This window comes from Triturus cristatus, chromosome 6 (genome assembly GCF_964204655.1).
Source record: "Triturus cristatus chromosome 6, aTriCri1.1, whole genome shotgun sequence".
NCBI lineage: Eukaryota > Metazoa > Chordata > Amphibia > Caudata > Salamandridae > Triturus > Triturus cristatus.
The window spans coordinates 80,602,213-80,621,712 of record NC_140589.1 but is presented as its reverse complement, the minus strand read 5'-3'; the positions used below and the strand labels follow the sequence as shown (position 1 = coordinate 80,621,712).

General features: G+C 47.8%; 1 protein-coding gene across 2 annotated transcripts in view; it reads left to right on the top strand.

Annotated features, from left to right (window-relative positions):
- Nucleotides 1–19,500, top strand: part of LOC146813792 (cap-specific mRNA (nucleoside-2'-O-)-methyltransferase 1-like) — a 946,504-nt gene that overhangs the window by 260,002 nt on the left and 667,002 nt on the right. The window contains exon 1 of one of the 2 annotated variants that reach the window (XM_085610254.1): nt 6,932–7,367. The exons of the other annotated variant lie outside the window; for it this stretch is intronic. Within the exon in view, the coding sequence (XP_085466380.1) occupies nt 6,957–7,367 (411 nt within the window). The 5' untranslated portion in view covers nt 6,932–6,956. Of the gene's footprint in view, nt 1–6,931; nt 7,368–19,500 lie in introns of those variants that run through there. 2 annotated transcript variants of the gene reach the window in all.

Sequence of the window (19,500 nt, the reverse complement as noted above, 5' to 3'; positions counted from 1 at the left end):
CCACAGCTTAGTGTGATTAACACAGTCAAACGCCGCGGAAAGATCAACGTATGTGTCGCATAGGGTTCCCGTCTAGGTGAAATGAGTCACGGCAGACGGGAGTATGGGGTCTCTTTTCTTTTATTGACTCAAGTGAACAGGTAATATAGAGGTGAAGATGAAAACGTCTTCTTCGGTCCCTCCGCTCGTTCTCTCGCCGCCTGTTCCACTTCCTCGCTTCCGCACTGTCTCCTTTTCTCCACTCCCGACTCCTCCATCGGCTTTCGCGCTGTCCTGTTCTTCCGGGGTCTCTTTATGTACGAGCACGTCTCTGGATTGGCTCGTTCTCGCTGACGTGGTTTTCGTGGTCTCCTCCTCTAGGCAAGTCCAGCTCGGGTAAAAGGGCCCGCTCTCGTCCTGTAGCCGGGGTGGAAACGAACAGTCGTTATCGTCTCCACCCCGTTCCTCCTCCTGAGTGACCCCGTGACAGTATGCCATATAAAGTGTCCCCCCCTTTGCGTTTACATATTTACCAATTAGTAGCGATAGATTGAGGGCTTGCTCTATAGCGCCCAGACCCTCGCGAAATCCAGCCTGTAGGTCAGACAGAACTTTATTGTGTGATGCCCACTGCCGAAGTCGATCTAAAATGACGCGACCGGCCACTTTCCCCAGCGAGTCCAGCAAGGAGATAGGCCGATAGCAGGATGGTGACCCGCGGTCCCCTTTTGTAAATATGGGGACAAGAATAGATTGGGACCACGAGTCGATAAGGCCCATCTCACATGATGCCTGAAGGACCCTTGTTAAAATTGGCGACCAGAGTTCCATATTAGATTTAAAGAAATCGATTGGAACTCCGTCGGGGCCTGGGGCCTTACCAGTTTTACTGGCCTTCAGAGCCAGTTCCACCTCCTTACGTGTTATGTGGATAGGCAAGGGCTGTATAGCAGCTTGCTGCCTCAGGCTTTCAAGAGTTGGACATACCTGCCGTCCAAGGCACAGCTGTTCCCTAGAGGGTCCTCCTGGGCCTAAGAGTTCAACCTGGTAAGGGTCAAGCTCCATGGGCTCAGTTTCCTCTGGGGTGTCCAAGTCCTCTCCTTGAGGAGAGGGGTCCTGATCCTCTTACTGTACAGAAGCTGGTTTCACAGTCTTCTTACCTTTGGTCTTGGAAGGTTGGGCCATACTTTCAGGCTCCAACACTTCCTTTTCACCCTGTTTTCTGCTCTGTGCTATTGTTTTTACTCACACCATCTCAGGGATATCCAGCATTGCTGCATGGGATTTCAATTCTGCCTCAGCCCAAGCTGAGGTTTCCAGGTCATTACCAAGCAGACATGCAGCTGGATGCTTTGGAGAGACCACTTCCTGTTTCAGGCAAGTAAACTCCCCCCCCCCACAGTTTAATGTCTCCATAGCCATTGCATGGTTAGTGGTAACACTGTCAGCATTGGTGACTGGGTAAGTTCTCTCAATCAGGTGATGCTCAGGGGAAATCAGTGTATCTCTCACCATAGTGATACTGGCACCTGTATCTCTAAGATGAGCTTCTATCCTAGTTCCATTAATCCAAGGGTATTGCAAATATTTCTTTAAGTTGTGTGGCCACACTTTTTCACACCCGCCCTCTGAGTCTGAAAGAGCTAAATGGCCACACCCCTGTGAGACTGACCGGAACTACTCCCCTCAGTACTAGGAAACTGAAATAGGTGGCTTTGAATGCGGGAGCAGCAAAAGATCGACTCTATTACTAGCCAGTAATCTTCATTACAACACTGCTCAGAAATGACGCCACGGAACAGAACCAGGAGAGTGGCGAGCAGTGGTGTGGCATGTTGCATTGGCCTTGAGGAAGCAAGGAAAATGCCCCCGCTCCAAAAACATAATTTAGGACCCCAATTTGGGGTTCAACGGATCTTTCACATCCGTTTGCAGTGCAACAGCACCTGCAGCTTTCCTGACAGTTACAAACCTGGCTGCGACATTAAACGTTTTAGCGGGCAACTTATGTTCCCCTAAGTGAAAGGTATTCACAACTACGCCCCTGGAGGGCCTCACAGTTTTTGCTACATCTTTATGCAAGCCTGGCTGAAGAAGGGTGACATACCCTGAAACCGGTCCGAGGATGCTTGTTTCCGGTCCTGGGAGGACCTGGCCTGGCAGTTCGGTCTGGGGCACAGGGTCAAAAATTATTTGCATATGGCTGGGTCCAAACTGGGGTGGCGTAGTGGGCAAAAGAACGATGGATTTAACCCAGATCTTTTGACTAGGGGAGAATGTTTGCATTGTCAGCATTCCGTCTATTATTTGTTTGCTGTAACACATCTTTATGCAAAGCTATCCCTATCGCGTCATTCACAATGTCCGGGAGGAATCCCCAACCCCTATTACCTGCCTGCTCCCATCTTCATAAGGGAGAGAGCACCTCAGCTCCAGGAATGCAGTGGCCATGCAGATAGAAGAAGATCTCACTGTACCCTGCAGTGGCTGCTTTCATGGCTGAATGGACGGAAGGGCTCTCGGGTTACATGGCACCACAGCCTGCCCCAAGAAGAAGCCCACAGTAGAGAAATAACGCTCCTCCGAAATGTGCCAACCTATGAACTGTTCGAATATTTAATTCATTTCTGTTTTTGTTTTCCATAGACTTTTTACTCAAAATTTCCACACAATGATGTTGTATCGCTATTCATTTTGCCTCTTCATCTTTAAATGCTTTTTAAAGGAGCCTCTCACCCTTTCACAGAACAAAAATTTGATAGGAAGCGTTTCACTTTAGTGTATTAGATTGTATCGCTGCATTGAGTGACATTTATCAAATGTTTCTAAATATGCACTTGGAAAACTTTCATGCCCCACCACCCATCGCCCTGACTACAATACCATTAGTGAAGCAAGTTAGTTGTAATATGTACCCAGCTTGCTGCTTTAGGTGTTATTACAGGTGGAGCAACATTAAGGACTATTAAAATATACAGAAGTTTTTTTTTTGTACACGCTCATCCTAAATTGCTGTGTTTTAAGGTGCTGTCAAGTGTGATGATCAAGAAAAAGAAGACCAGTGAAATAAAGTAATTCCTCAGGCTCACACAATTTGTTCAAATAGGGAAACCGGGATTGAACCCAGGTTAAATGGCTTCACATTGGGCAATGGCCATTTAGATATGGGGAGGGCGGCAGTAGCCATGTCACGGTTCTGTTTGTGTTTGGCCCGAGGTTCCAGGAATATGTCGAACGGAGCCAGAGCCATGTACCTGGCTTAGCAAAACAAAAGCCATGTATCTAGCTTGAGGTTGGTTCGAGAATTCAGTGGCTCCCCCACCCCTATTTTCAATTTCTCGAGCAGCACAGTTGTTAAAAAAAATATAATAATAGAATTGTTTTTAAAAAACTGTACTTCCAGGCTCCTGCGTCTTCTTCACTTCCCAGGTTAGAGCCCCCCAATGCCCTCTTTTAACAAGGTGAGCTCATGAGTCGTGTAAAGCCATGCAGTTTGAAATCTATTTAAGCGTGCCTCTTTAGTGCATGGACCCAACACTTCCTAAGGCACCTGCGGGGTCCCTGTCCGTGACACAGCTGACTTTATGTATTAAATAGAGCATAGCGTCCGTGCACTTCACCTGGTGGCACACCGCTTAGTTGCTGTAGCTTGTCTGAGGTGGCAAGCTGGGCCCAGGGTACCATGAAACATGGGGCACCTTTAGTTTCTCCTTAAAAACATCCAAAACAGATCAGTCTTGGATCTGCCACTAGAGGTGCATTAAAATGAAGTGAAATTGGGCGAGTCTTGTCTCCCACGAAGAAGCAACTCCTGCGATTTCACATTCTGCAGTAGCCACAGTAAAGAGGCCATCATTGAAAGATTGCTTTCTTGGCAACTGCGTTTCTCACCTCACAATTCACAACAGAGCTAACAATATCTCATGGAAAGCGAGAATGTGATGCATTCTTATGAACAAGCTTCTTCCGGATTTCTATTAACTGCGCTGCTTTTTTGCACCGGTAGCCCTGCTCTTTAGCGCATGCGCAGGAAGGGTATACAATTCAGGAGTTAACTAATACCTAAGAGCTGACTGCCCTCTTCTGACAGAGTCAGAGCGATGCCAGTCAAGCAGAGTTTGCTGTCTGAGCCCAAGATACTGGCAGTGCTTAATTTGCAAGTAAATAAATGCAGTTGCCATTTTCAGGTCTCGCCTGAGCCATCGCGCATGCGCTGCTCTGCTTCTAGTAAGGGCTTTCAACTCCCGCAGCTTTTCCTTGTGTGGCTCAGACTCCTCCCCCACACATTTGGTTGGCTGTTGCCTGTGTAATTGTTTTTGTAGCCTGCCAATGGCTAAACGTGGGCGCATGTCCCACTTTTTAGGTCTCGCCTGAGCCAGCACATGTGCTGCTCTGGCGAGACATTTAGTTAGTGGGCTTTCAAAAGTCCGACAGCATGCTGTCTGTGTGGCCTTGAGCGTGCGGTTACGCGCACAGGCACGAGCGGAGGCGCCATCTGGCTTTCCTCTCTTGTCATGGGCATACGCGCACGCACGCACCACTCGCGTGCTTTTTTCTTTCACTTTCGCGGGCGCGTCACTTTAACGGCCGCGCCACTTTCACGGCTGCGCGGCCAATGCTTGTTAAGAATTCCAGTTTGACCCTGCTTCATTGCTCCTACTCTTAAGAAAGTTCCTGTTGAACCAATTTACAGAGGAGATTTTCAGACTTACGACTTATTTACGTGTGGGAATAACAGTAATTTACGCTCGTGTGAGTTACGCTATGTTTCAAAAGTTAAAGTAATGCTGTAAGTCTTTTGAATAAGAGAGTTTAACTTGCTTGGTAATAACTTACTAGGTTGTAACTTACACATTCTTTTTTTATACTTCAAACCTTTTAATAATAATCATTTTGCATAGCTGGTTAGGTTATAGGGTGAAACGAATTGTATAAACTTGTGCACAACCCTTCATCTTATCGTCAAGTTAAACATCTATCATCACCCTTCCAGGAATGCCCCCATACCGAGTTGCATGGATTCATCTGGCCCTTCCTTTGAACGACGCTGCCCACCGCGGTGCCAAGGTAGCCACGTGCAGTAGGCAAATATCATCTGCCCCTTGTGCGATGACGTCGTCCAGTTATCTGGTGTAGTCTTCTTGGCTACCATCGAACCACGTGGTAGCCACAGCGGACTCCCCTTTCAAACCCGTGACCATTTAGCTGTTCAAGAGGGTCTCTTTGGGTGACAGGTATGTGTGTCTTTCATCCTACCAAGTTTTCTCTTAGGCTTCACTTGGGGGCGTGTCCAGGGGTGTGTCAGGGGAGTGGTCATTCATTCATTCAGGTGTAACTTTCTGGCTCCTTGCACCTGGAGCTGTCGCTGAAGATACACACGAAGCCGCCCTGTTCCCTTTCACAATCCGGGTAAGAGAGTGCCCAGAGGCGATTTATCTTGCTGTGCAGCGCTAGTTGAGAAAAGCCTCGTACTCGTTACACGTGTTGCTACCACGGGTCTTCAAATGTCGTGTGCCCTCAGCAATGTGTGAAAAAGAGGTCACACAATGTGAGAACGATCTCAACAGCAACCTGGAGCCTGTGTCCGAAGCCAGTTAAAGGCAAAAATGCATTTTATGTATCACTTCATACAGGAAGTTTCCAAACTGCTTCTACATGACAGAAAGTGAAATAAGGTACAAGACAAGCATTGGCATAGCCAATAGGTCTCGCTTTTGGGACCTTATAAGTATTTAGTTATGCAGCAGAACATCCTTGGTGAAACAACATCAACTGTTGCATGGCTAAACACTTATTAGGTCCCAAATGCGAGACCTATTGGCTATGCCAATGCTTGTTAGACAAATGTTCACTCCCACAGCCTATTGCGGGAGCGAGCAGAGCACCAGCCGCATTCCGGGAACGAGCAGCGGCGTGCAGGTTGCCATCTGTTGTGGACTTTGATGTCACTTTCACTTTCGCGGCCAATGCTTGTTATTTTGTTTATGTAACCCTGACGTTTACATTTGGAGCCTTGAGCGCAGTCAAACAAAAAAATCTGTTCCATGCCCTTCATTCTAAATTCTTGAACTCTCTCACTTTTACAGTGAAAGCATTAATTACTAAACTCCCCGTGGGCCAGACAGCGCGGAATGATTATTTTCAAAGTTCCCTTTCAAGTGGGCTGAATTTGTCATAAATGAGTTTTGGAGCAAATACCCTCTTGCAGTTGTTTGCATTAAAACGAGACGGATCGAGGCCTTTGTTTACGAGAGCCTCGGATGGTTTATACAGGGAGCTGCAATAGGTCTTGCATCTACTGAAGTTTAAGCTACTGGCATTGAAAATGACAATGCCTTTTATTTATGTTTTAAAAACCAAAACATAAATAAAAGGCATTGTCATTTACAATGCCAATAGCTTAAAGTCACGTAAATGCGAGACCTTTTGCATTGCAAATGCTTGTTTTTTCTTAGTGAAGAGCTAAAGGGGAAAAATGTGTCACAGAGGACACGGATTAAGCAGGCATTCCCGGCCTGTATACAGACTCAACTTGCTCTGCTGCAGCCACTCCCACTTGTTGATGTAGGCACTAGCAGTACAGACCCTAACACTCCCAGATGTAGGCACAGTCAGTCTTAGGGCACCTCCAGCCCCCCAGAATAGCTGCCGATCGTCCCAGGTGAGCTCTGGATATTATCAGCTCTGCTGCCGACAGCCCTGCTTTACAGACGGACAATTCAGCTCTGCTGCGCACATTATCCCAGCACATGCTACAGACACTGTGGTCTGTGGCTGCAGGCCAGAAACATCCACAGTCCGCTGTAAACACTCCCAGATCAGCCAATGACTTTCCGACTTCAGCGCTGTGCACGTGCAGCAGCCAGTGAAAGTGGGAGGGTCTGTAAGGAAAGAGAAGGGGAAGCAGACCCTCCCACTTCACCAACTGGAATATATGAAACGAAACCTAACTTAACCGTGTGCACCTCAGGTTGAACATGGCTGCGTCCAACCATCTCCGGAGCCTGGAGGCGGAGGCCACGTGCGCCATATGTCTGGAATATTTCAAAGACCCGGTGTCTGTGGAGTGTGGACACACCTGCTTGTCCTGTATCACTCAGTACCGGGAGGGGCTGCTTAAAGACTTCCGCTGTCCTCAGTGCAGACATCTCGCTCCGAACAAAACCTTCCGGCCCAACAGGCACCTGGCGAACATGATCGAAACCCTTAAACAACTTCAGATGCCGAGTGCGACCCCCCAAAAGCTGAATCTGTGCCGAGAACACGAAGAGAAACTGAAACTGTTCTGTGAAGATGACCAGGAGCCCCTCTGTGTGGTCTGCAGCATGTCACGTGATCACAAGCAGCAGAGGGTGCTCCTCATTCGAGAGGCTGCCCAGGAGTACAAGGTATGTGGTGCAGGTCATCTGAATCGGGGATGGCAGGGGAGCGAGAGGGCTCACACTGCTACCAAGTACAGAGTCTATTAGGATTCAGACGTGCAAGGCTAATAAAAAAAAAAAGTATATATATATATTATTATGAAAATTTTAAAGAATGCATAAAAATGAAATGTGCTGTCAAACTCTGCATGATGTTGCCCTATACCAGTAATCTTCAAACTGTGTGTTGCCTCTTTGCTTCCCAGGGTTCAATTCAGTGTAAAACTAGGTTAACATCCCAAATAGTGAGCAGATTCATGTACCTTATTCCGTTCAATAATCTGCACACCAGCAGAGGTTCCTCCGTCGATTTCCCGTCAACCTTCTGGCACCCTACTGATGATGCTGACCTACAATCGTTAATTGTCCTGCAAGACTTGTACCCCACTGCTTGGATGCCAAGAAATTCAACACTTCTGTGACTTATGATGAAATGGGACCAGGTACTCCATACTTCTCAGGCTGAACTATAAGCCCTGACTGTTCCACAAGCACAAGAGGCCCTAATGTGTGCAGAAGCTACCTCAAAGTCATGGCACCTCTGTGAGCTCCCTGAAAGGTTCCATGCCAGCAGGCTTGCCTTGCAGAACAAGACTGGGATTTTGTCTTGAAGGGTTCCACAGCGGTGTTACCATCAACATCCTTGCTGAATGTCTGCGTATCTTCTCTATACTCCTGGAGATTGGAAAAGCATAGTGATTCCCCCCAGTCTAACCTGGTGGAAACAGTCTGTTTGTGACTTATCAACGTTTATTTTTTTTGCTACACCAACATCATCATAATATTCATTGCCACCATATAAATCATTCATGCCCCCAAACAGTTTTATTTTGACCACTTGAAAAATTCATATTCGAATCATACCAGTGGGACCTTTGGTCCACTTCTGCTTGTGGAATTGAACCAGCACCAAATTCACCATACTCTTGAACATTATCCAGCACCATCATGTGCTTATGTTTTGTTAATCTTTAGCTCCCCTTGGCCCCAACGATTTATAGCGGTTGCTACAGAATTCCCTATGTCAGTGGCTACATTATTAAACAAGCATTTGCAATACAATAGGTCTCTCATTTGTTAAAGTTAGAGCTGTTGGCATTGAAAATTACATTGTTTATTACTTTTGTTTTTTTGTTTGCAGTGGAGTACATTTGTATAGCGCTATTGCCATTGGTATAAAAAAGCAAAAGTAAAAAGCATTGTCTCTAACTTTTACAAATGCGAAACTTTTGCATTGCAAATGCAATAGGTCTCGCATTTGTTGGAGTTGGAGTTATTGGCATTATAAATGCCGATGTTTTTTACCTAGCCATGTTGCAGGGTGGAGTACCATATGTGGCCAAAAGAGGTACCTGCAACATGGCTCGGCAAAAAACACTGGCATTTATAATGCCAGTTACTCCAACAAGCGCGAGACCTATTGCATTTATAATGCTTGTTTACATTTCTGTTTTTTTCACAACTTAATTTTATTGTTGATAGCCAAGACAAAGAGAATGCCTCGTAGGGCACCTAAAATAGGCATATAAGAGGACAAATTTGGATATCAACATTTTCAGCAATGACATGACATCGGTCATACAAAGAATAAAGTGCGTAGAGAAATAACAACAGAAAAACAAATAACTGCTCCAAATTGCCTTTGTTTGACAAAATGAGACGTCTCATATATAGGGAGAGGCTTTGCCACCTGTAGCCACATCCAACATGTGTACAATGCATATTCCAGTCCGCTGGATTCATAACAATGGTTCTTCAGCATCAGGTGGGAGGTGGGGGAGGCTCCAGATATAGTCCCCTATAGTCAGCCCACCTTTTCCAGATCTTGTAGTACTTCCGAGGGCACCCCCTCGCTTCAAAGACCGGGATTTCCAGGCCCATACAACTCTTTTCCATACCCCGATCAATGGTGGGGATTCATCTTTCCAGGCGCAGGCAATGTCTCTTTTTGCCAATGTGAGGCCTAGAAATAAGAGGTGGCACTTGTACCTGTTGCCACCCAGACCCTCTGCAATATGCAGCATGGCGAGCCTCAGAGAGGAAGGAACGTCCCACCCCAAAACCTCAGATAGGCATACAAACACCCCCCTCCAGAACCTCAACAGTGTAGGGTAGGACCACACAGTATGTAGGAAAGTACACTCCATAGACCCACATCGTAAACAATGTGGGGATGCAATTAGCCCAGCACGCCACAATCTGTGTCTGGTATTATAGGCTCTATGTAGATACGTAAATTGGATAAGACGCATGCGGGCCCCAATTGCTGCACTGCGCGGGGACTCCAGGGCCTCCACCAAGTCGTCTTCCTCCAGTTGACCCAGATCCTGCTGCCATGCTTCTCTAGTTTTATGTAAGGTGGTAGGTGTGTTAATGATAAGTGTACGGTATATTTTTGTTATTATGTAGTCTCCCAATTTGCCCATAAAGACTTTTGCTTCAACTGGGTTAAATTTGGGTATCTCCGTTAAACGGGATATGTATGGGGTAAAAGCATGCCTGATTTAAAGGTAGCGGTAGAATTGCGTGCGGGGCATATCATACTCCGTTTGTATGTCAAGAAAGGACTTGAGGGTACAGCCACGTGTCTATCCCAATGGCTCCCCAACCCCGAAAGCTGGGCAAGCACGCCAGCTGTGGTAGCTGTCCGTTGTTCCACAATGGAGTTTCTCTGGTGAGTCTTCCCCACCAACCCATCTGGTGAAGCGCAGACTTCCAGATCATGAAGATTGTGGCGGTGGCAGGCTGTCGCCCCTTAAGCAGCGCTGCTGAATAGAGAACCATGTGTAGGGTATTGTCTCCCAGCAGCCAACGCTCCACGGCATACGTCGGGTCTCCGCGGTCGCCTACCACCAGTCATTGAGGATGAGGAGGTGTGAGGTCGTGTAGTACGCATGGACGCCCGGGGTGGCCTCTCCACCGGAGGACGTGGATTGGAAGCAGGTCCTCAGCGCTCCCCTGAGAAAACGGGCAAGAATAGCGTTTAATTGACTAAACCACGTCGGCTTAATTGGATAGGGGTGATTTTGCAATTGATAAAGAAGACGAGGTAGGGAAACCATTTTGAAAATAGAAGACCTGCCAAAGAGAGACAGGAGCGTGTGAGACCACACGCTCGTCTGGTCACTTACCTGTACCCACAGGGGAGCAAGGTTCTTAGACCACACCAATGTCTGAGATGCCGAGAGAAAGACGCCCAAATACTCCAAGCCGTTCGGGACCACCACTACCTCTCGCGGCCAGTCGCTCAGCCGATCTCCGCCCTGTAGTGGCCAAATAAATGATTTTCCCCAATTCATGTAGATGCCGGAGGTCTCGCTAAAGATCTGCATTATGCGAAGAAGTTGTTGACCATTCCGGTCGAGATTCGTGAGATAAAAACAAAACGTCGTCCGCATAGCTCTTTATGCGACCGGAGACTCCCGGTGCCCATTAGAAACCGCGCATCTGCGCCTCTATTCGAATCCAAGCCGCGAGTGGATTGTTTACATTTCTTATGGGCTATACTGTTGCCTCCTTACATTTCGCGCGGAAGTACGGTTTGAGTGGACAATTTTGAGCTGTGAAGCGTGGGTCTGTTGTTTTAGAGGTGGTGTGAAAGGTCCTTTGCTAAATTACTACCCCAACCACCATATGAGAGTTCAAGGAACTGGCATCTACAACTCGAGTTGTTTTATAGGAAGGATCTCTTTATTATATCCAGTAGGCCGACTTAGAACTAAGCCGTCTTAAGCTATTGTTTTTCATGTGCTGCTTTAAATGACCGTTTTAAATCAATGTAATTGCGTGGAGCATTTGCACAGGCCAAGAAACTGGGTGCGAAGCCCTCCAGATTCATGCTATCAAGCCACTCTACTTGGTAATGGAGTCTGCACTTATAGAGGAGGCTAATCTTAAAATAGAAACTCAGTCAAGTGAAAAATTCTATCTATTAGGTTCTGTTTTGTTATGCCACTCCCTCAATCAATGGGTGAGGGCAGTGGTTCCCAAATCTCGACCGGCGGCTCCCTTGACCCATTGGCCATTGTCTGTGGCTCTAGGCGTCCGTAGAGAGGGGCAAGGGGGGGGGGGCACTTGCCCTCCCCTGGATCGCCAGTGCGGGTCGTTGTGCCGTGGTGCAGATGCCATTCTTTTTAGGTCTCGCTGAGCCCCAGCGCTTGCGCTGGCTCGAAGAGACATTTTGTATGTGGGATTTTTAAAGTGCTGCTGGCTGGCCTAACGCTTGCGTTCACGCGATCGTGCACGCGCGCAGCCGGCCGCCAGCAGCACTTTGAAAACTCGTGTGCGTCATCGCGATCACTTTCGCTTTCAGAGCGATCGCGATGACGCACGCGCACACACAACTCCCGCTTCTCCCCCTCCCCCACCACATTTTGCGTCTCCGGCCCCTCGCGCGCGGCCAACGCTTGTTTTACTTTAGGTCTGATCCGAACTGGTGAGGGCAGGAGAAAAACAACAGGGCACTTGGTCAGCAAACTTCGACCAGCACAGTCGAATACCTTGAGGCGCACCCCGATCTCACCTGCAGTCTGACAAGGTTTATTGATGCTATGATTTTTCTGCAGCAACTGCAAAAATGGTCTTTTTAAATTTTATTTTTCCTCCTTTAGAGTCGCACCTTTGCAGGCCGCAAGCACCGCATTCACGCTGCTTCCTTCTTCCAGCCACGGCAGGGGGAGGCCAGACTATCTTACGTCGCGGCTCATCACGTTCACTAAAGACGCCGACAATCGGCCACAGCGGACCATATTAGCCCGCAACACCCGCGATCCTTCTCGCACTGCGCCGCATCAGGTCGCGGAGACCGGGCTCCCGGTACGGTTCCATCCCTGCAGCCACGCACCGCGCATGTTCCTCGCAGGTCGCTCAGGCCTTGCTGCTGGCACTTTGATAATTTTGAAATCCGCCGCAGTCCAGATCGGGCGCCCTCACCACACAGCCAGTCTTAATTTCTTGTTTTATTTCTTCGTTTTGTTATGTTTTTTTGGGGAAAAATATCAGCAACCGCTCACTTCCGCACTAGGCCCCGGCCGGCAGACCAAGGCTGTGTCGCGCAGGCGTCTCTGGTTTGGCCCCTTTACTGCAGCCTCATGTGCAGTGCCAGCCCAACTCACAGGCTCCGGCCCGCCGATGCAGAGCCCAGCGAGTGCCAGCGCCTCAGTGTCACAGTTCAGGAGGAGCAGGCCGCAAAGTACCAGCTCACCGCTCCGCCAGATCAGAGTCTCCTGGGCTTTGTGCCTCCCACGCCTCACGGTCTCCTAGGCCCGGCGCAGCTCTGTCCAGCTGCTCGCCTCACACTGCTACACGAAACACTGCTGCACGCCGCACACTGCACACTGCTGCAAGCCGCACACTGCTGCACGCCGCACACTGCTGCACGCCGCACACTGCTGCACGCCTCACACTGCTACACAAAACACTGCTGCATGCCGCACACTGCTGCACGCCGCACACTGCTGCACGCCGCACACTGCTGCACGCCTCACACTGCTGCATGCCTCACACTGCTGCTCGCCTCACACTGCTACACGAAACACTGCTGCATGCCTCACACTGCTGCACGCCGCACACTGCTACACGAAACACTGCTGCACGCCTCACACTGCTGCACGCCGCACACTGCTGCACACCGCTGCACTCCACACACTGCTTTTATGCGAGTTTATGCTACTGACATTGTAAATGACAATGCCTTTTATTTGTTTTAAAACCAAAACATAAATAAAAGGCATTGTAATTTTACAATGCCAATAGCTCAAACTCTTAGAAATGCGAGACCTATTGCATTGCAAATGCTTGTTTGTAATGCTGGCACTCCAGCAGCCCAGTGACTCACTGGGCTGCTGGAGTGTGAGCAATGTTACAAAAAAGAATGGCGACCTTCTGCACCATGGGCCGTAACTAGAGTGTCTAGCACAAGCTACTGCGGGGCGGGTGCCATTGTGCAGAGGCGGTGCCAGGTTAATCATGCATCGCGCTCCGGATCATGGTACAACGGCAGGGAGTGCAGTCAGATAGGAATGAATGGGTTTTAATAAAATCATTTTTCAGTCCCTCTGTAATCAGTAGAGGACTTGGGATAAAAGCAATCAGAGACCCAGTCATATTGAGCTGAGCAGCCAATCAGCAGTACGTAATTACATAAATCGCGCTACGAATCCCTGTAGAACCTGCAATGACATTGGTCTGCTTCTGGCAATGGGGTGGGTCTCAACAGCCACCTTGAGCGTCCGTCAATCATTCATAGCGCAAACGCGCTACTTATGACGGCCCTGTTTCTTGTTTCTGGTCTGCCTCCAGAGAGAATGGACCAATGATCTCACGAGGGGCATGCCTGTCATAATTTTTTTCTTCACTTTTAAATCCCTGCATTTGCCTCTTTTGGCCCGAGCACACAGTAGACTCCGAGTGCTGTGGTCTGGAGCTCGAGAGGCGGAGTCAGGAACGTCAAGGCAAGGGCTGGTTGGCCGACCGACCCTGCAGCCTGCGTCTGTGTTGTGTTGCGCGTGGGAGTCCTTATGTGCCAACAGGTGTATTAAGGTAAGATTAGTGGTCGAGGTGTTCACTTTTCCTGCTCTGCTGCTGTCAGCTGCCCTCCCTCTCTTTCTTCCCCTTATTCCCTCCCTTTCTGTCTCACTCACAGCTCCTCACTTGCTGAAAACCGTGCTTCAATAAATGTCTCTTACCCTCTGTTTCCTCTACCTTCCTTCATTCCGTCCCCTGTGAAACGGATCCAAAGATTAAAGAAACACTTTTGCTGGAAATGTCCTCTTTTTAATACATTTTTCTGTTACAAAGTGCAGCCTCGGGACCAAGAGAAAAATAGGTGCAAAATACGAAAAAAATAAAAAACTAAATAAATCATTACACAGTCACGCTTTAATGATTTATTTAGTTTTTTTTTTACTTCACGTAAGAAAAATACCCCGTAAAAAAGCCCTGTCAGTCAAATAAATACAGCTCTAGTAATGGTCAAGGAATAGTTTAGACCCAGGCTTTCAGGCTGAACAAAGGGTCAGTGAACTTGATGTTTATGTGCTCAAAAGTTGAGAAATAAGTCCTGTGAGGTGCAACAGAATAGAACATCTACACTCCCCACAAACCTATTAATTGTAAAACCCTGTCGATTTTGAAAATCGACATCATATGGGAGAGTCGAATCGTAAACACAATCTGTGTCTGTTAAACATTTTTAAAGAGGTTTCAAAATTGGTAAATAAACAAATAATTTAATTGTGCCCTTCAAGATTATTTCATTATTCTCATTTTATACTTGGGATAAGTGAAACTCAAAAGTAACGCTTTATTTCTCGGATGAAACCTCCTCAATAAAGGGCAGAATTAGGCAATGTGTGTGATGCTTAGCCAGAAGTTCGTGTTTCCCACTGCACAATACAATGTGTGTTTTGCTCCCAATTTTTGGTCTGGCTACAGATAAATGACGTCCTAAGAGGTTCGGCTTTTGTAGGAGTTTAGTAGTCGGCGCACCCCCCTGGAAAAAGTTCTGCGGACGCCAATGTTCCTATTTTTGGGGGGTGGGGTGGTGTAAGTCCGGCCTCTCGGGTACTTGCATTTTTCTCCATGAGAGTAATTGGGTCGAAGCTGATGAAGGTATTATAATCATATACGCAGGATTTTTCGTATTATTAATGCGGCGCCTCTAATAAAATATTCCTAGTTGCACTTATTTGCCAATGCCTTTTATAGAGTATCCTTTCAAACTTTTTTATCCTACTTTCAGTGCTAGATAGCACCCCATGCATGTAGGCCCCATTGCCAAAGAGTTTCTGCGCTTGAAGAATATTTGCATGCACTTCCATTTCTACCCATGTCATACGTGCCAACACACCTGTCTCAGCAGGGTGAGTCACGGTTTTTTAAACCACATACTGCTTTATTTTTGCTGTCTCCTCCCTGAAATGGTCTCCAAATCAATGCAAGTAAAATAATTTCCTCAGATTTTTTTTTTTAAACATCCGTCTTTCTTGCTTCCAAATGTTGTCATTATGCTGTATATGGTGTTTTACTTCCCTGTGCTCAAGGAGAGAGCAGGTCTGTCTGGAAATATGTGTGTACTGAAAGAAATGTGTACTGTAAGTACCTATGAGTCAAGTACAAATGTCAATACTTAATAATACTTAGTGTGTTTAATAGACAGAACAACTGTACTTTCCTGATAACTTGCATTGGTGTAAAATGCATTTGGAAAAAAACCCGAAACTATTAACAAGTCTAACAAAATAAATCAGGCATCTTCCGCTTACTTTGGGGGTGTTGAAACGTGGGGATCCAGTGAAATTTGCACATGACATCAATTAAGCACTATCAGCCTCATGCATCGACCCAAAATCCAGTCGGTAAAATACCGATTCGGTAATAGCTCCCGGTATTAAGTAAAAAATACCCAATCCCAATGCATCAACCCAAAAGCAGAAATCGCTATTTAAGGAATCCTTAAATAGCGATTCTTTAAATAGGGATTCCTTAAATACTGATTCCTTAAATAGCGATTGCATTTAAGGAATCCCAAAGTGAGATTCCTTAAATGCAATGCATCAAAGTTAAAAAATTAGCGATTTCGCTAATAGGGGGAGCAAATTACCATGAAGATGAACTGCATGGTAATTTGCAAAAACTTTGAAAAATGCACTTTTGTGCATTTTTCAAAGTTTCATGTTGCGCACACACATGCCCTTAGAGCATGTGTGTGTGCAACATATGTGCACATATCATTTTCAGGGGTGCAACAGGGTGTCCTTTTGACACCCTGGCACCCTTGAAAGTGCTCCCGCTATTAGCGAATCGGTAATACCGAATCGCTAAAACAGAATGGCTTTACATTCATTCCTATGGGCCTCCAAGCCCATAGGAATGAATGGGTAGGTATTCCTTATTACCGATTCGGTATTACCGATTCGGTAATAAGGAATATTAAGGAATCGCTATTTGAATAGCGATTCCTACATGCATAGCCTTTTGCTATTCCTTATTAGCGATTCCTTATTTTTCGCTAATAAGGAATCGCAAATGGCATTGTTGATGCATAGGCCCCTTAGTTTACAGCTTTAGGTATGTCACTTACAAATCATCTACATCATGTATTTAAGTCTAATTAGTTTAACTGAAGCCAACAGACCTTTGAACATTAAATGCATTAAAGTGCTTGGTGCGCGGCTCCCCAGGCTAGGTTTGACGGCTCCCCAGTGAGCCATGGAGCACAGTTTGGGATCCACTGGGTGAGGGTGATCGCAGGGTGAAGACTAAAGGAATATGTTTTACTGATGTGTGCAAGATGTATAGTCAGTTTATTTATATTTTTTTATTCCAAGATAATGTTCATCAGCCGTGCCCACTAGCCATGCTATATTTAGGCAAAACAACTGTGTCCATTAACATGTACAGTATGTGATAGAAAGACAAAGTAACTGTCAGCCATTGTCTCTCTCTCTCCTGTGCAGTTGCTTTTAGTAAGTAGCGGTGCTCTTGAATTTTTTGTTTACCCGGAATGTAATACTATTTTGGGCCGATCTGGTAGACTCTTCTTCTCTCACAATCTTCCGATGGATTAGGTGGAAAGCTTACCACACCACACTCTTTTTAGGTCTCACCTGCCAGACAGCTTTTAGCTGTCTGTAGGCGGACTCTTCTTGAGGAACATACCAATAGCCTGCAGTGGGCTTACAGACTGCCCATTGCTTACCATTGGCTGGCTTTATTGCCACTCTCATTTCCTTGCTTCTTATTCAGTGTCTCGCCTTCCTCTTGTTATGTTTGTCCCCCCATGGAGCATAGCTCCTTGGCCATCCTTTTGGTGCGATGATTTGTATTTTTACACTGCTCACATTCAGGAATCTACTTTCTTATTTTGTTCAATACTCCATGAGAGTGGATGTGTTTTCTAGCGCTCTCCCTCATGTGTGCTGCTTCTTACATCCACACCCCACGCTTGCTCCTTGTTGCTTCCTTATCCACTCTCTCCTATTCTCCCCGCTGTGAGAGAGTCCCCTCTTTCTTGCATGGTATGCCCCCACTTTGTGCTGAATTGCTGATGTTCTTTGACTGAGTGTGCCCTGGGCCCCTGCTAAACAGGTGCCCAGGACCTATGTTCCGTCCCTAAAACTGCATTGAAGCCTAAACCCAATTGGCATCTCTGGCCACATGTCAGCCCCTGGTAAATGGTACCACAGGTAACTAGGGCACTGTGATCAGAGAAGGCCTCTAAGGCTGCAGCACTTATTGTGCCTCCCTTAGAGGCCCTGTGCCCTGACACTCACACACTGCCTTCGTAGGCTGCGTTTCTTGGTGCAGAACAAAGTGAAGAGTCGACATGGCACACATCCCTGTGTGCCATGCCCACTAACCACTGCCCTGGCATACATCAGTCACCCCTCTAGCTGGGTGCCCTATGCCAGCGGTGAGGGTACAGGTGAATGAGCCCTGTACCCCTACAGTGTCCAAGTCCATTCCTGGGCACTGTAAGTGCAGTGCTGCCATTAAGAGTAAATGTTCCTGGGAGTTTGTCATTGCGAACTCCACAACACCATAATGGCTACACTGAAGACTGGGAAGTTTGGTATCAAACTTCTCAGCACATCAAACCCACACTGATGCCAGTGTGGGATTTAATGTAAAATGCTCAACAGAGGGCATCTTAGAGATGCCCCCTGAAACTTGACCAACCTCTAGTGACCTGACTGAGTGGCTTCTTAGGCTGCCACCAACAGACATGTTTCTGGACCCCTGGGTCGAGAGCCTGCTGCCCTCGGGGGCCTGAAACAATGCACATCCTGGAACGAGGTGCCAAGCCTCCTCCCCCAGGATGGGCAGAGTTCACGAAGGTGAAGCTTCAAAGGCATGCCGCCTCTGTGATCCTCCCCAGACCATTTGCTGCTTTCAGCAACTGGTCCCCACTGGTTCTATCCCCCACTTTGGGCAGGAGAACCGGCTGGAAAAACAAGTGAGGGAAAGAGGTGTGCCCACCTCTGCCAACTCTACCCCAGAGGTGGGAGAGGCGAGGTGAAGCACAACTCTGATTTCCCGCCAACCTAAGGATGGAGGGATCTAGCCAACCAGGGACAGGCTCCTGCCCCCCCCCCTCACTGAAGGTTGCACGATAGGGGTTGTACCCACCCCAGGGAAGGGACCCATTGGTCCCTGCCCTTTACCTACCTGTATCGCCCCTAAATCTAGTATTTAGGGGGTACCCTGAACCTTGCTTCCTCAGATCCAGACAAGAAAAAAGAAGAAAAGAAGAAGAAGGACGAAGAGCCGTGCAGAGCTAACAAGAGGACGACGCCCACTGACTTGCCCCCAGCCCTACAGGCCTGTCTCCCCTTGAACCTGCTCCTACGAAATCCCGGTGTGTCCTGCAGCCAGCAACCTCATAAACCCCGGAGGAGCTTCCTGCCTTCACTTCCAAGCCTGCTTCTCCCGTGAACACCGGATTTGTTCAAACTGCAGCTTCTGGCTCCGGCCGGATACCGCAAATCCAGCCCACTCTGCACCCGCCAAACCCGGCCCGAGCTCGAGTGGAAAAACACCATGAGGAGGTCACCCCGGTGATCCTGACCCGAGATCAGGCGACTCCTGACCTGCCTCAAGCCTCCAGTCGACGCCTGCAGCCTCAATCCAGAGGATCCCCTCTACCGCGACCAGGGTGGGTAAGGCTTTCCGACGTCCCCAGGCACCCCTGCACCCGACGCCCCATTGCCTTGTGTGCCCAAACCAACGGTGCCTAACCAACCCAAGACATCCCAACTTACCCCTTGAAGTGGTGGTCGCACCCAGAAGCTCCACGTCCCGAGCCTGCAGTGTTTCTTCTAACCAGAGGCGCTCCATTGAAAACAGGCCACCCGACCTCATAACAGCATGCTGCACCCAGCCGCCCTAGTGCCGCTGAGGGTGCACCTTTGGTGTTAATTTGGTTCCCTATTTGCCCTGACCTAAACCCTAGGAGCTTTGCTCCAACAACCCAGTGGCCTGCTTGCCAGCAGCCACCAACCGTAGACCCCCTATCCTCCATAGGATAACATTGGGCCTCAACACTCTGCACCTGGCCGCCCAAGTGCCGCTGAGGGTGCAACAACAGTGCATCACTGAC